At 45.9% G+C, this 14,917-nt stretch overlaps 2 protein-coding genes across 2 annotated transcripts in view; one reads left to right on the top strand and one right to left on the bottom strand.

Annotated features, from left to right (window-relative positions):
* The window catches only part of FUBP1 (far upstream element binding protein 1), a 34,096-nt gene extending 33,930 nt beyond the window's left edge, over window positions 1-166 (bottom strand). The window contains exon 1 of the mRNA XM_019530608.1: window positions 2-166. Coding sequence (XP_019386153.1) covers window positions 2-91 — 90 coding nt within the window. The 5' untranslated portion in view covers window positions 92-166. The remainder of the gene's footprint in view (window position 1) is intronic.
* A 1,187-nt stretch (window positions 167-1,353) lies between these two features.
* The window catches only part of DNAJB4 (DnaJ heat shock protein family (Hsp40) member B4), a 45,522-nt gene continuing 31,958 nt past the window's right edge, over window positions 1,354-14,917 (top strand). The window contains exon 1 of the mRNA XM_019531220.1: window positions 1,354-1,742. The gene's annotated coding sequence lies outside the window, so the exon portion shown is untranslated. The remainder of the gene's footprint in view (window positions 1,743-14,917) is intronic.

Genomic DNA, 14,917 nt, shown 5'->3' with positions numbered 1-14,917 from the left:
CTTTAAAGGCATCATTGACCCCTCCGCCTCCGCCGCCGCCTCCCCCGGGCGCGCCCGAAGCGGGAGGGGGCACCGTGGAATAGTCCGCCATGGCCGCTCGGCCTCCGCTTCCTGCCCCGCTCGCTGCCTGCCAAGAAAGAAAGAAAATGGCGGCGGGCGGGAGCCTTTCACATTCCTGCGCGGCATCGTGTTCGGGGGGGGAGGGGGGAAGTAACCTCGCGATACCCCCCGGAGGGGTGGGGCGAGATTTCCTAGTGGTTCGTGAGCCGGGAGAGGAAATCTCGCGTAACTTCCTCGGGGTCTGATCTCGAGACGTCCTTCAAGAGGCCCGGAATGGGAATGAGAAGAACGGCCTCGCGAGATTTGTGCCGAGAGACAGGATCGAAGAATGCTCCGCTGCTAAGGGGCGGGAATCTGTCGAGGTGATGGGGGGAGGGGGGAGAAATCTCGCGAGACTGGCAGATGGACGTGCGGTGCTGTGGAAATCTGGCGCTGAAGCGCATGCGCGGGGCCGCTGACAGCGGGGTGGACCTGGGGAACCGGCTGGGGCAGTTTCAGCTGAGCGGAGCAGCGTGGGCGGAGGCGGAGGCGGAGGCGGAGGTCGGTGGCGGGGCGGGCGTTCATCCATCCATCCATCCATCCTGCTGTCGCGTGCCCCGTACAGGCACCGCTCCTGCGTCCCGTCCCTGCGCTGCTCCCGGGACCGGGAGCGCTAGTGTCTCGGGCGCGGTGACTGTCCCACGAGCATTGGCAGCGCGGTGTTGCCCCTCCCCGCCCCGGGGCGCCGAGCTCAGCGCTGCGGGCTCTGGCCCTGTCTTGGGGTGCAGACAGGAGTGATAGTTTTCGCCTGCTCTGGCCCCAGAAAGCAGTTGACAGCCATGACCGACCACAAGTGCACGGCTGCAGACAGCTTCAAAAATGGCCGATCAGGTGAAAATTGGACTCCCTCATCGGATGAGGGGGGGTCAGACAAAGGCGCTTCAAAATAGAGCATCTTTTGTAACCTCTGTCTGTGCCGCCTGCCAGCCTTCAGCTGTCTTCAGAATGGGAGGGGGGAAGAGACCAGAGGAAGCCGGCCTATTCAGCCTCTGCTGGAGGGTGAGGTTGGTGTATTGGAGGGCTGAGGAGCTCATAGAAAGTGGCCTTTGGCCCTCCCCTTCTGAAACAGGGACAGGCTGGGAGAGAGGAGGGGCTGTTGCTAGGGGAAACCAGCTGCAGGCATCAGCCAGGTATTTGATTGCCCTCCCCCTGAAACCAACAGTGAACTTCTGTTTGGTTCAGCGGGTCCTTTAAAGTGCTTCCTGAAAAGCCTTCTGAGTTACAGTGGGGAGCTGCACTTCTGTCTGCACCCTTACAAGCTAAACTTCTCATGACCTTCCTGTCCAATGTGCTTTTCCTCTCTGTTGTAGTAACCGTGTAACTGAAGGGAAAATGAAAAATGTGTACTGAAAGTGACAGGCTTTTTGCAATTCTAGGAAGGATGATCAGATGATGAAGAGAACCATTCTTTCTTTATGGGGGGTGGGGTGTGTGTGTGGAGGAGAGTTGTCTCTTCCTAAATACACTTACTAATTAACTTCACTCCAGGGAGGTGGAAAGAGACAGTTCCATATTGGCCTCTCTGCTTTCTAATTTCAAGGCAATTACAATGGGAAACTTATTTAAAAGTGATTCTTGAGACTAAATTTTTAATTACTGCAACATTCAAAGGTCTCTGCTTGTATTCAGTGTAACATCTGCTGGTAAGTAAAGCTGAATTTCACCTAAAAAGGTTTCTTGCTAAAAACACTTATTTATATTCAATTGGAACACTGTAAGCTTAGGAGGTTGTTTGGTGGAGGGAAAAAAATCTGAAACTTTGTCTTTTTTCCCCCAAACTATTTCATTTTTCTATTTCTGCAGCAAAGTACTTAGCTTTTTTTCAAAACCGGGTTTTCATTTCAAAATTTACCTAAACTCAGTGTTAAAAAGCTGTTAACACTAAAAGGTTTTTGGCTAAATGTTTTGGATTAAATTATTTTAAAAATAGAACATCTTGTTTCTTGCTCTGGCAAGTGAAAAGGAGTTTATGTAGTTAGTAGCAAAATGTATAGCTCGTGGGTCTGATCTGGACTATGGAACAGCAGCATCCAGCCTGGGGCATCCAGCCCCAGGGTATCCTTTGGGGGTATGCATTGACAGTTGGGGATGAGCAATGGCTGTGTTAACCACCACGGCTGTCACTGCTTATCCCACCACTGCTGCACCCAGACCCAGCCTGGGGTGCTGGGTGAGTTGAAAGTGCAAGTTCAGAAGCTATTGGCTGCCCACACATTTGAATGTTAAAAACAGTTAAGGGTGGTCTAACGGCTAGAGTACTGGACTGAGACTTGGAAGACCTCGATTCTCTTCCTTATACCACTATCTCTATTCCTCAATTTTCTTACCTATGAAAAGGGATAATGATACTTTTTGTAAAGTTACTTGAGATCTGCTGATGAAAGGGAGTTATAAATGCCAGGAATTATTAGAGGAAACTTGAGGTAATGGTATCACTGCCTACTCTGTTCTTATTTTTGGCATGGGTACTGAATAAACCTATTCTCCAGGTAGGTTCCTTAACACCAGTCAGGTTGTCTTTTAATATTTTACTAATCCCTGTCTGGTATTCCACACAGATACCTTATGCTAATGCATTCCTTTAGGAGGGCAAAGCAATTCCCCTTCTAATGTAAGGTTTTTCATGTGTGTCTGGCTGTACAGGTTTTTGAATAAAGAATAGAAGATTTATTCTGAGTCCTGAGAATTGTGGCAACAGTTATTTTCCTTTGCAGCCTTTTCAGATATATAAGATCAAGAAAATTGCAGAGACACTCTTACTTAAATATTTCAATGTTTCTTGTTTTTTTTTTTCTCCCCTCTCTGAACTTCTCAGTCTGATCCAATGAACCTTTTCCCCTTTTATCAGTTTCTTTGTCACTAGTGGCTTTCATCTATACTTCCCTTGATAGGTTCTAGCATAGAGATCTTTCTCCCAGATTCCTTTTAACGTCCCTACTAGTGCTTCTCTTGCACATTAATCTGCTTATTAAATGCCATTTTTGTTGAGATGATGGCTTTCAAGGGATTTTCCTTCTCTTGCAACTGGGACTTGTTTGCAGACAAACAAGTCAACAGTATGAACTACAAATTCCTTCTCACATAAATTACGTATTAATAACATTAAAAATACCATCGTAAGCAAGATACACAGTTGATTTGCATTGAAAACTGTGGCAAAACCTACAATAAAAAATATTCAGAAATAGATTAGGAACTGTCAAAAGATAGATACTTCTGTGTGATTGCCTTGAAGGTTATTTGCATTTCCTGTGATTATTACTTATGCATTGTAGTGATAAGTGTTTTCCTCTAGGAGCTGATGGCAAAAAGTAGTTCTATAGCACTTCTGACAATCTTTCAGATATCCAGCAACCAGCCTAACGTTGATTGCAGAGAATTTTACTTTGCTTTTTAAACCATAGAAAAATATGGATGGAAGGGACTTCATGGTCATTTGGGTTAGCTGCATAGTCCAGGCAGAATAATCCCTATCTAGTCCACTTCTATCTAGTCCACTATCTGCACTTAAGCCTCCACAGGTTGCATATTTTTAGCAAATTTCATTTCTTTTTAGAAACTGATCTCTCTATTTTTGAGCCCAGGTTTCTTTTCAGTTACATGCCCGATGTATAATTTATATATCAAAATCTTCCTGGAGGCAGTTTAATTAAAAAAACAAAAAACAAAATGGGTGGTAAAAACCATAATGCATATGCATGTGTGGAAATAATCCCTAATATAATGGACAATTCTGAAATAAGCATAGTATAAGTCTCTTCTTTTCAGTATAAATCAAAAACTCATCAGTACATAAAGGTTATGCTACAGTGATTGCTTCTGCTCCAATATCTGTGGCTTTTCCAGTGACTAACCCCATATATATGTATGGGAAAAACATTTAACATGCACAGTATGCTCAAGTTCCATGAGGATATTAGAAGTATCAGAACAAAGCAGCATCCCCAATCCACTGCCCCCCTCCAGAAAAATTTTTTTTTTTGAGGGGGCATGGTTGCAGTGGGGATACTGTATTCTTCTCGGGAATTGGTTGCTTGTGGAGGGTTTAAAATTTAATTTCTGGAAAAATTGCCAGATTGAAAAATGACTGTATATTTCAAGTGCAAATAGAGAATTATATCGACACTTCAGTTCATGTAGACAAACCTAAGCTAATTCTAAATTAGTTGCCAATACATTGGCAGGTCAAAGGAATGAAGAATTCGAGTGTAGAGGGGAGTTGTTTCTGATCTCCTCGTGGAACTTTAGCATACTGAGCATGCTGCCTAGAGTGCTGATATATAAACCTACTTGGACTATATAAAGTGGATATAAACATTTGATGAAAGAAATGCCCCATACCCTTGATCATAGCCTAATATGTACCACTAATACATTTGCCATCCTGGAAGGATCACAAATAATTTAATTTCCTTGTTTCCAAATGCCTGAGAAAGAAGTGATACCTAATTATGGCTTGGGGTATCCAGTGCATACTGTCTTATATTAGAGACAGTGGTGTGGCATCTTGTATTAGAGAACATGGTGTTCCTAAGTTTGCTTTTGCGGATTAACAATAAGCAGTTTCTCAGTTTACTTTGATATGAAAAAATGGAAACCTCCTATAAGTAATTATTAGAAGACTGAAGAACAGAATGAGCTATTTAAAATAATTGCTTAGCTATTCCTTCAACATCTTTTTACACATCCTGTATTACTAGCAGGTAGAAGTTGGGGTGTGTGTTCTGTGTGAGAAACAAGGCTCCCCAAAGGTCTAGACATTTGGTGATGGGGGAGTAGTGGCAACATTTAATTGCCATGGCTCCCAGAGCTGGGGGGCTGCTACTGCTCCTCCACTGCTAAACTTCTGGCTTCTTGGGGAGTCTGCTGGCCAGATAATAAATCAGATTGCTATACTGGGATTCCCCCCAAACACTACAGTGTGTCTTCAGGCTGCACCAGCAGGGCACACGGGTGTGGCCCATGCACACAACCCACCCTGCTGGCACTGCTCCACTGATGGGATTAATTAACAGCCAGAAACTCCTCCACATACTGTTTTTAATGTTGCTTTGTTTTTACCATTTAAATTTTATGCTGTCCTTACTTCAGCCTTAAATATGAGTCTGGCTGCATGAGTCAGAGCAGTATGTGGGTAGGATTTGGACAGAAGCACTGTGGAAAAATATCTAGTACAGACATCTATCTACTTTATGTAAGCACAGTAGTTGCATGTTCACAGCAGAAATTTTTGCTGTTCCTTATTTGGCAAAGAGTTAATATCCTTTGTTTTTATTCTAATCTAATGGTAAATAAAACCTAAACTGTAGTATAGAACCAGTTTTGTTCTTTTTTAGTGCAACTCTGAACATCTTTTCAGTTTTCTTTAGGAAAGAATCTTTTTTTTTTTTCTGGAATCTTGTTAAAATTTCCAGAGTTCAGAAAATACTGACTACTACCAAATAGAATGTAGGTAGGAAATGTGTAAGTGTTTCTCCCACTCCACGTGATGATTTTTATCTCTGATCTGCAGCACGTTGTGCAGCATATTTTATTTTCTCATAAAACTTTCTGTTTGCTTAACAGTTTTTAATTAGGTCAGAGGGCCAATGTATTTTTCTCTTTACAGTAGCATTTATTACATATTTGTGATATTCAAGTAGGTATGAGAAATATGATACCTGATAAAGCATTTGTGTGCTAAAGAGTAAGGATGCTATTCTTTTTTTACACACAATTATTATTCTGTTTCCTTCAAGTTCTGCCACAACTCTAACAGCCGTTTCACATCCCATCAGTCAATAAGATGTCTTATTCAGTACTTCTTAATGGTATGAATTTACACAGATTTACAGAAGTTTAGGGCTGGAAGGGACCTTGTGAGATCATTGGGTCCAGCCCCATTGCTCTGGGCAGGAAAGACTGCTGGGGTCGAATAACCCCAGCAAGGTGTGCATCCAGTCTCCTTTTGAAGACCTCCAGGGTAGGTGCCTGCAGCATCCCCCTAGGAGTCTGTTCCAGAGTCTGGTCACATGATCCGTGAAGAAGTTTTTCCTTTTATCCGGTCTGAAACCTTCTTTTAGAAGTTTTCCGCTAGGGCGCTTTGGTGAATAGTTGTTCACCTAGCCCCTGATGCTTACCCCTGATATATTTGTAAGCTGCCACCCAGTCCCCCTGAAGTCTTCTCTTTTCTAGGCTGAACAGTCCCATATCTGTCAGCCTTTCCTCGTATGGCGTGCTCTTCAGGCCTCTAATCATATGAGTGGCTCTTCTCTGGACTGCTGATTGATATCAGCTGATGAAAGATCTGAATGCTCAGAAGTTCATTGAGACAACCAACACATTTTTAAACCATCACTCATCATATGTAACATCTTTGGGTTATTACCACTACAGTCAGTCCTCAGACTTACGACACAATTGGTTCCTGAAAACCATGTCTTAAGTCGAAACGTGGCAACTTGGAACCAATTTTCCCATAGGAAAATTTCCAATTTCCAAAATTTTCCAATTTCCCCATGGTGTTACAAATGGGGGATTGGTTCTTGTACAGTGGTTGATAACTGCATGCAGCTGGTAAGTGGTGGAAGGGGAGGGGGAAGAAAAGGAGCATGGGGTGGCAGATCAACACCCCCCACAGTGAGGGTGGGGCTCTGAGGCAAGCGCTTCCCAGCCAGGGCCAAGTAGGTGTGGGGAGAGAGGGAGTGGTGGCTCCCACCGCTGCATGCTGCTTGTCTGGTGGCTTGACCAGCTGTTGCTGCTTCTGCCACTGGTCCGGGAGGGTGTGTGGGGGGGCGTGTGCCCTTGGATCTGCACGGGATGGGCTGGGCAGGGCCATGGCTGCACTGGGCTGTGCTCCAGGCAGGCAGTGGGGGCTATGGTAAGTTTTTGGGTGGCTGCAGCCCTCCCCTTAACCCCCAGTCCGCTGCCTGCCCCACCCCGACCGAGGGGCACATGCCCCCCCATGCCCTCAGAGCCGTAGCTCATCTGGGAAGCATGGGAAGTTATGGGACAGCTCCTACTGCTGTGTGCTGCTTGTCTGGAAGCAGTGCAGCAGGTCTGCCCTGTGCCCATCCCACCCTGGCTGGGCAAGTGGCATGGGGGCATGTGCCCCTGGACTAGGGTGGGGTAGCTGCAGCCACCCGAAAATTTGCTGTAGCCCCCACCACCCACCCAGAGCACAGCCTGGGGTGGCCCCAGCCCTGGCTGCCCCACCCCGTGTAGGTTCAGGAGCACACGCTCCCCCTCCCCACCCATGTCCTGGACCAGCAGCAGGAACTGCCGGTTGAGCTGCCAAATGAGCAGCGTGCAGTGGCAGGAGCCACTGCCCCACATGCCCACCCGGCCCTGGCTAGGCAACGCTTGCCCCAGCCCTAGTCCCTCCCTCACTGTGGGGGGTGGGGAACCCCCCCATACCCCTTGCCTTCCCCCTCCTCTTCCCCCTCCCCTTCCACTACTTACCAGCCAAACTTTGGGGAAAAAGCATCCGCACCAGAAGACAGGAGGGCGATCCAGGCTGATCTGGACAGGCTCAGCAAATGGGCAGACAAGAACCTGATGGTGTTTAATGCTGAAAAATGCAAGGTTCTTCACCTTGAGGGGAGGTGGGGGAACCTGCAGCATCCTTATAGGCTCGGCAGTGCTACGCGGGCTACCACTAAGGAAGAAGAGACTTGGGGGTCATCACTGACCACAAGATGAACATGAGCCTGCAATGTGATGCTGCATCTAGTAAAGCAACCAAAACGCTGGCTTGCATCCATAGATGCTTCTCAAGCAAATCCCAGGACATCATTCTCCTGTTGTACTTAGCCTTGGTGAGGCCACAGCTGGAGTACTGCGTCCAGTTTTGGGCTCCACAATTCAAAAAGGATGTGGAGAGAGTCCAGAGAAGAGCCACACGCATGATCAGAGGTCAGGAAAACAGACCTTACAACAACAGGCTGAGAGCCATGGAGCTCTTTAGCCTGGAAAAGCTTAGGCTCAGGGGTGATCCGATGGCCACCTACAAATTTATCAGGGGGTGAACACCAGTATCTGGGGGAACGTTTGTTCACCAGAGCACCCCAAGGGATGATGAGGTCAAACGGTTATAAACTACTGCAAGACTGTTTCAGGCTGTACATAAGGAAGAATTTCTTTACTGTCTGAGCCCCCAAGGTCTGGAACAGCCTGCCATCGGAGGTGGTTCAAGCACCTACATTGAACATCTTCAAGAGTAAATTGGATGCTTATCTTGCTGGGATCCTATGACCCCAGCTGACTTCCTGCCCTTTGGGCAGGGGGCTGGACTCGATGATCTTCCGAGGTCCTTTCCAGCCCTAATTCTATGAAATCTATGAAGCTGCACGCAGTATTGACTGTCATAAAGACAAACCCATGTTGGAACGTCAAAATGGGGTATCAATTTATAAATGGCGTAAGTGATGTTGGTCACAAAGTTGTAAGTCGAGGACTGCTTGTATATGTAACCGCTTCTAATTTCAAATCTGCCTGGTTGAGCCCACAACCAGGACTCTACAGAAGAGCTCACAACCCTTTAATGCAGAGGTGCTCAATCTTTGGTCCACAGGCCAAATCAGCCCACAGAGCCAAGACATTTGGCCTATGGGGCTCCAGGCCTCAGGGAGCAGTGGAAACTCCACACAGGAGGATCCAGCCTCAAGATAAGGGTCAGGACCTGCTCCTGTGCATCTAGGTCAGGCTGGGCTGCATTTCCCCCTGCCCCCCAAATATCCTGATTGGGACTGCTGCACTCTGCTGTGCCACATGTCCAGATCAGGTATGGGCTCCTTCCTCCCCCTCCGAAGCTTCTGGACCACTCCAGGAGCCACTCCATCTCCTCTCCCCTCCCCTACTCCCCACCAACCATCTGGATTGGGGCTGCCCTATCCTGTGCATCCAGATCAGGGTTGTTCCATCCCAGCTTACCTCCCCTGTCTTCCCCCCACCCGCTGCATGCCTGGATCAGGGCTGTCCTGGACCAGAACCAGACTGCTTTCCACCCCTAACCCCACATGCATTTGGATCAGGGCTGCTCTGCCCTGGCCCCACCCTGGGCAGATGGATCAAGATGAGGTTGCACAACCCCCTGTAGCCAGGCTCATTGGCTGGGTCCAGCCCATGGAGGGACCTGGCACCACTCATCTAGCCTGTAGGGCAAAAAGGGTGGGCACCACTACTTTAGTACAGTGGTGTTCAACCTTCCAGCCCTGTGGGCTGGATGAATGTCCTGGGGCCAGTCTCCAGGCTTTTATCTCATTGCAGGGGAATCAGTAAATAGATCTGATTCAGTGTGGAGTTTGTGTGTTGGATCTGGCTGCGGAGAGACCACATGCACCAGTTTAGCTCAGTGCACTGGATCTAGTTGCTGAGAAGCCTGGCTGTGTGCTACACGCAACCATGTCCTGACCCTGCATTCTGGTGCAGTCTTATGCACGGGACAGTATTATCCCACCCATGGGGCTCCCCACAAGTCCACTAATTTGGTGGCAGGGGAGAGGTGGCGTCATTATTTGCTGCATCTGTGAAAGCTGTGGCAATTAATGCTGCTAGGCTTTAACTGTCACAGATCTGCGCCCTACCCAGACGGGAGCCACCAGATGAGCAGGCAAGCACTCGACCAATGTCTCCCAGATGAACGGTGTGTGGCGGCAAGAGCCGCCCCCCATGGCTCCGTCCTGTACCCTGCTGACTTGGGCTGGGCAGTGCTTACCACAGCCCCACTCCTTCCTTGCCACCAGGGCCTTGATCTGCACCCCCACTATGGCCTTTTCCTCTCCTCCCTTTCCCCCACACAAGACTTACAGCTGCACGCTGTTCTCCAGCTACTGGGCTATGCTCCTTGCTGCCTATGTGCTGCACTACAGTTGCATGTACGCACGGGCATCTATAGGCCAAATTATCAGCCACATCAGGCTGATTTCCAAGATGATCAATTTTCTTTATATCGGTGCCGATCCAATATCGGACCAATGTATTGGTGCACCTGTACTTACCATTTATCCTTTAGCTTGTGGTGTGTGCAGTCTGGCGGGGAAGAGAAGCTGGGATGTCCCGGCAGGAATCAGAAGGCAGGCAGAAGTGAGGAAGACTAGTACCCATAGCCTAAGAGAAAAACAGCAGCAGTCTGCTGCTTGTTCACAGGTGCTCCTGTTCTCCCAGGGCGGGGCTTCATGTGGGCTGCCTTGTCTGGCTGGGCTTGCCTCCTCTCCTCCTCACCTCAGTCATAGTTTCATAGTTTGTAGGGTCAGAAGGGACCTGAGCAGATCATTGAGTCCAACCCCCCTGCCATGGCAGGAAAGAGTACTGGGGTCAAACGACCCCAGCAAGGTATTCATCTAGCCTCCTCTTAAAGACCCCCAGGGTAGGAGCCAGCACCACTTCTCTTGGAAGTTGGTTCCAGATCCTAGCTGCCCTGACTTTGAGTAGTGCCTCAAAGGGCTCTGGGAGCCGGAAGCAGCTCCCAGCAGCAGCTGTGTCCAAACTGCTGTGTTATCTGTTAATTATTTAACCTATATAATTAGAGGAGGTTAAATTACTATTTTAAAAACAATATTTACATACCTATTGCAGAACTCTTTGAAAAATTAGGAAACAAGGTATCAGTTGTGCACAGAATCAGATGGGAAGAAGAACAGGCAGCCTAGTTGCTGGTGACCCATTGCTTAATATGTCGTGTATCTAAATCTAGTAATGCTGAAAACTGAAATTTTGCACGATTTTTTTTATATATATGTAAAATATATAACGTGTTGCAAAAGCTGGCAGTACAAAAAGATGGAGTTGTCACTTACATTTTATTTCGTACAGAAGAGCATATGCCTTGCTGAACTTTCCATAATCCTTTATGAATTATCGTATATCCAATGAACAACAATATTTTAATCATCTTTAAAGTGAAAAATGTTGTTATGTTTCTACAATATTGCTGTGCACTAAATTATTGATTATGGGAAATGGAGAAAGAAAAGTGGCTTATCCAACTCAACTCAAAACAGAACATGTGAACAGGATTAGAATTTAAATTCCTAGTTCTCACAAGTGTGATCAAAACAGTAGACAATACCTACCTTTAAAGTTATATGTCAGTTAAACTAATGACCAGTTTCTGGAGACTAGATTTATGTTATCTTCTAGATGATTAGGAATTGTTCACATTTGAGTCTGACAAAGAGTTCTTTAGTACTTTCTGGCCAGATTTTTACTATCCACTTGGTTGTGTAGTGCAGAGAGCATATAGAAATTGGATAATAATGAAAATCTCAAATGCAGTATGTCTACAAAGTATAAAGGTACCTTGCTATACGGTATTAAAATGCATGTTGTGAGTGTTAATAGAGAAAAAATATTTATCCTACTTGTGTGTATGTATAATGTTTAAGAGAATATACATTTACCTGTTACTGTGCACATCATTATGAAAACCTTAAAACCCCACTGTAATCAAACACAAGGAAGTTTTTTTAGTTGAAGTCCTAGGCATCCTGGCATTGACAAAACAGGTTGTTGCCTACAAAAATCATGCCTCTGAACCAGTTAGTTTGAAGGTGCCAACTTGCCCTACCTTCTTGCCTGAGAGAATTGAAGAGAGAGGAACAGGAAGGAAGGCAATAATAAAAGGAATAAGCCAACTGTGGCTGTAGTAAAAGGAATGCAGTTGACATTTTTAAGACTGATTTAGAAGTGAAGCAGCAGGTCAGAGCAACAGATCTTGTGATGTACTGATTATTGTAGCAAAGATGTGACCAATCTAAGGCTGCAGAACAAGACTTAAGGAAGTTGTGACCAGAAGAGAGCAGGGCAGGAGAAAAGCCCCAAGAAGCTTGAGGAAGGAATACTTACTCTAGGTGCCGAGGGAAACTTGGACGGAGCAGGGAGAGTGCTGCTGAATTTTTGAAGCATGTGCTCCCTCTGGATCAGTGGAAGGAGCATGAGCATGAGTATTTCCAGTACTGGACGGGACGGCCAGAGGACTGCAGCTGGCAAAAGAGGGAGATGCAGGAGGTCTTCTCTGCTGACTGCATCCTGTGGACAACAGCAGGGACAGCAAGTGGGCCCATGGGGCAAAATGGTCAGAGGTCACTAACAGAACCTGGGACATGTGCCGTGCTGGAGAAGTGTTCCAGGACAGCCAGGAGGAGACAGAAGCAGCGTAGGCGTCCTGCCCCTTTTTGAGTTGGCCCATTTTCCTTGGGTTTGGGTTCGTTTGGTTTTTTTTCTTTTATTCTTTCTGCTTCTGGGATTGGGGGCCTCTCACTTTACACACTGGGAAGGCAGCAAGAGAGAAAGCTGCTCTCCCCATGAAAACAAGTTGATCCTGACCCTGAAGAGCCAGATCAAGGTAGAACCCCTAGCAAAAATTGATTTCAAGTTACCTGGCCCCTGAATGGGAGGAATTGCTCTCGTTCAGTTGCCCCATGAACACTTGGAGGACTGAAGTAATTTGATTGAACCCAGAACTGGGAAGGAATTGATTTTGTGTTTTGCTTTTTTTCTTTGGATTAATTGATGTGGGGTTAGTTTGATTTGATTAACCCAAGAACTGGGGACAAACTAATTCTGATTTATTGTTTAATGGACCCTTAGTAGACCAATTGAGATTATTTAACCAAGGAACCAGTGATGAATTGATCTAAGGCAGATGCCTCATAGTCTAAACGGGCTTACTAACTGATAGGGCCTGGAAGGCTGTATTGAATTGATTTAAGGATGGATGCAAAAATCCCAAATGATGGAGCCTAATTCATAAAACTTTTATTTAGGGAACAGCAGGTAGTGGCCAATGGCATCTTTAGCCAACACAAGACCCAGGCCCTGATGTGTGTCATTCTGGATGTGGTTAGGGTGAAGTGTAAGAGAGGAAAAGAAAAACCATCTGGGAGACCAGGTAGAGTCATCTTCCATCCTCTAGCCAGCTTGCAAGTTTTCAGATAAAGAAACCCATACATCAAGACATGGCAGGAGAGAGGACATCAGAGGTTTTTAGTAACAGGTACATCCAGTTTTCCCCACAGATCTATTCAGTGAAGTGTCAGGCAGGCAGGGGACTATAGCCGTAGCACCCACTCCTGACAGGATGAATGATCAGACTCTTCAGTTTCTTGATGTAATCAGTTCATAATCTAAATTTGTGGCCATGCCCATATCAGTATACCCCAATCAAGACAGCTACATGTTTTTACAAAGAGGCATGTATGTGTAGACTATTTGCAGAAGGGAAGTGTGACACTTCCCTTCCTATCACAGGATTGTGGATCATACCTTGGAATCCTCTGAGTTATCTCTGTGAAGTTCTTCTGAGTAATTCTTCTCTCCTGTGGATAAATTTATAGGTGATTATGCCAGGCAACAGAAAAAGCAACATAAGAACTAACAAAAGAAATGTGACTACATTAGCTCATTTGCTGAGGGCAGTTTATTCTGTGGAGTATAGCTAAGTATAAAACCTCCATTCTAATCGGTTTGTAAGAATTTTCAGTGCCCTGGGTGAAGGTATCTGTCTCCTTCCAAACACTATACAATACCATAGGTATTGTTTACCTTCAGTGGTACTTACAGTTGAAAGTCTACTATGGAAATAAGATGATCAATTATAAATTTTATTCTGCTGGCCTGTTATACAGTAATAACATGCTCAGATGATAGAGTAATGAAAGTTATTATAATATAATAACAAACAGAAAAACTAAATATTAAGCCTTCAGTTTTGAAGCAGAGCTTTCTATTGATTTCACAGGGGAGTTCTGATTTAAACTTGTAGTTATTGAATATATTTTTTTTTTAGTTGAATGCGGGTCAAAATGAATATAGTGTTTTAAATAAGGACTCTGAAAATATATGTGGAGCCTGTAATCGGCTTTGTTAAGCTTTTTTACAAGTATCTTGTTTGCTTAAATTTAAAAGCACTGAAAGTGTGATCCTTCTCTTCTGGGTCCTGACTATCATTACAGCTACTTACAGACACTAAAAAAATGCAGAAAGGACACGCTTTACTGGAAGAAGCAGCACATTAGTTGGACCTGGATCTGCAGCATCTGTATAAATCTGCAGAATCTGTATAAATCGGGTACTTCAGTGGGGCTTGTTGTCACTTTTACCTATTAGATGAAAGCACCAAAAAGGCCCCACTAAAACACCCAATCTATACAGACACTGGGCAGACTGGGTCCAACTAACATGATTCCTCTCCTGGGCATGCTACAGAGTCAGCACGGAAGCATGCTGAGCTTAAAGTAAAGCATCATTTTAAAAAAATGTTTATAGCAGCCAATATTTTATAGTCACTAGGGACAGAAGTTACACACAAACCAGTTTAAGTGATCAGAAACTGGTTTAAACCTGTAACAGAACAGAAGTTCAGTGACAGAAACTAATTTAAAAATGGTCAAAACTGGGTTAAGGTAAATCTGGTTGAACGTAGTATCATAATTAATTGATTTAGGTTCAACCAGTTTCAAATTCTGTCCCAGACCCCTTCCTGGTTCAAGTTAAATCACAATCCCCCAACATCCCAGGTTGCTTTGCAGCCCTGGGCTGAGCTGTGCTGACTGCTTGAGCAGGATAGGGTTGGCCCCACCCCTCTGCTCTCTAGCCAGAGCAGTGAGGGCTGACTGACAAGGGGGTGGGGGTGAAAAACCTGGCTGGGGAAGCAGCAGCCCTGTCTGCTTGGTGGGGGAGGAGCAGCCCCTGCCAGATTTTTTTTTTTTTTTTCCCCTGCTGAAGTAGAGGGGACAGGGCATAGGCCCACAAGCTCAGGTGGAGGAGAGGGAGGGGGGCTTTAAACTCTGTCCATGGGTCCTCAGCCCGGGTCTGCATGGTGGGGCTACCACACTTCCCC

This window comes from Crocodylus porosus, unplaced genomic scaffold (genome assembly GCF_001723895.1).
Source record: "Crocodylus porosus isolate Cpor-Errol unplaced genomic scaffold, CroPor_comp1, whole genome shotgun sequence".
Lineage (NCBI taxonomy): Eukaryota > Metazoa > Chordata > Crocodylia > Crocodylidae > Crocodylus > Crocodylus porosus.
Note: the sequence above shows the minus strand (reverse complement) of the source record. Positions and strands in the feature narration are given on the sequence as shown.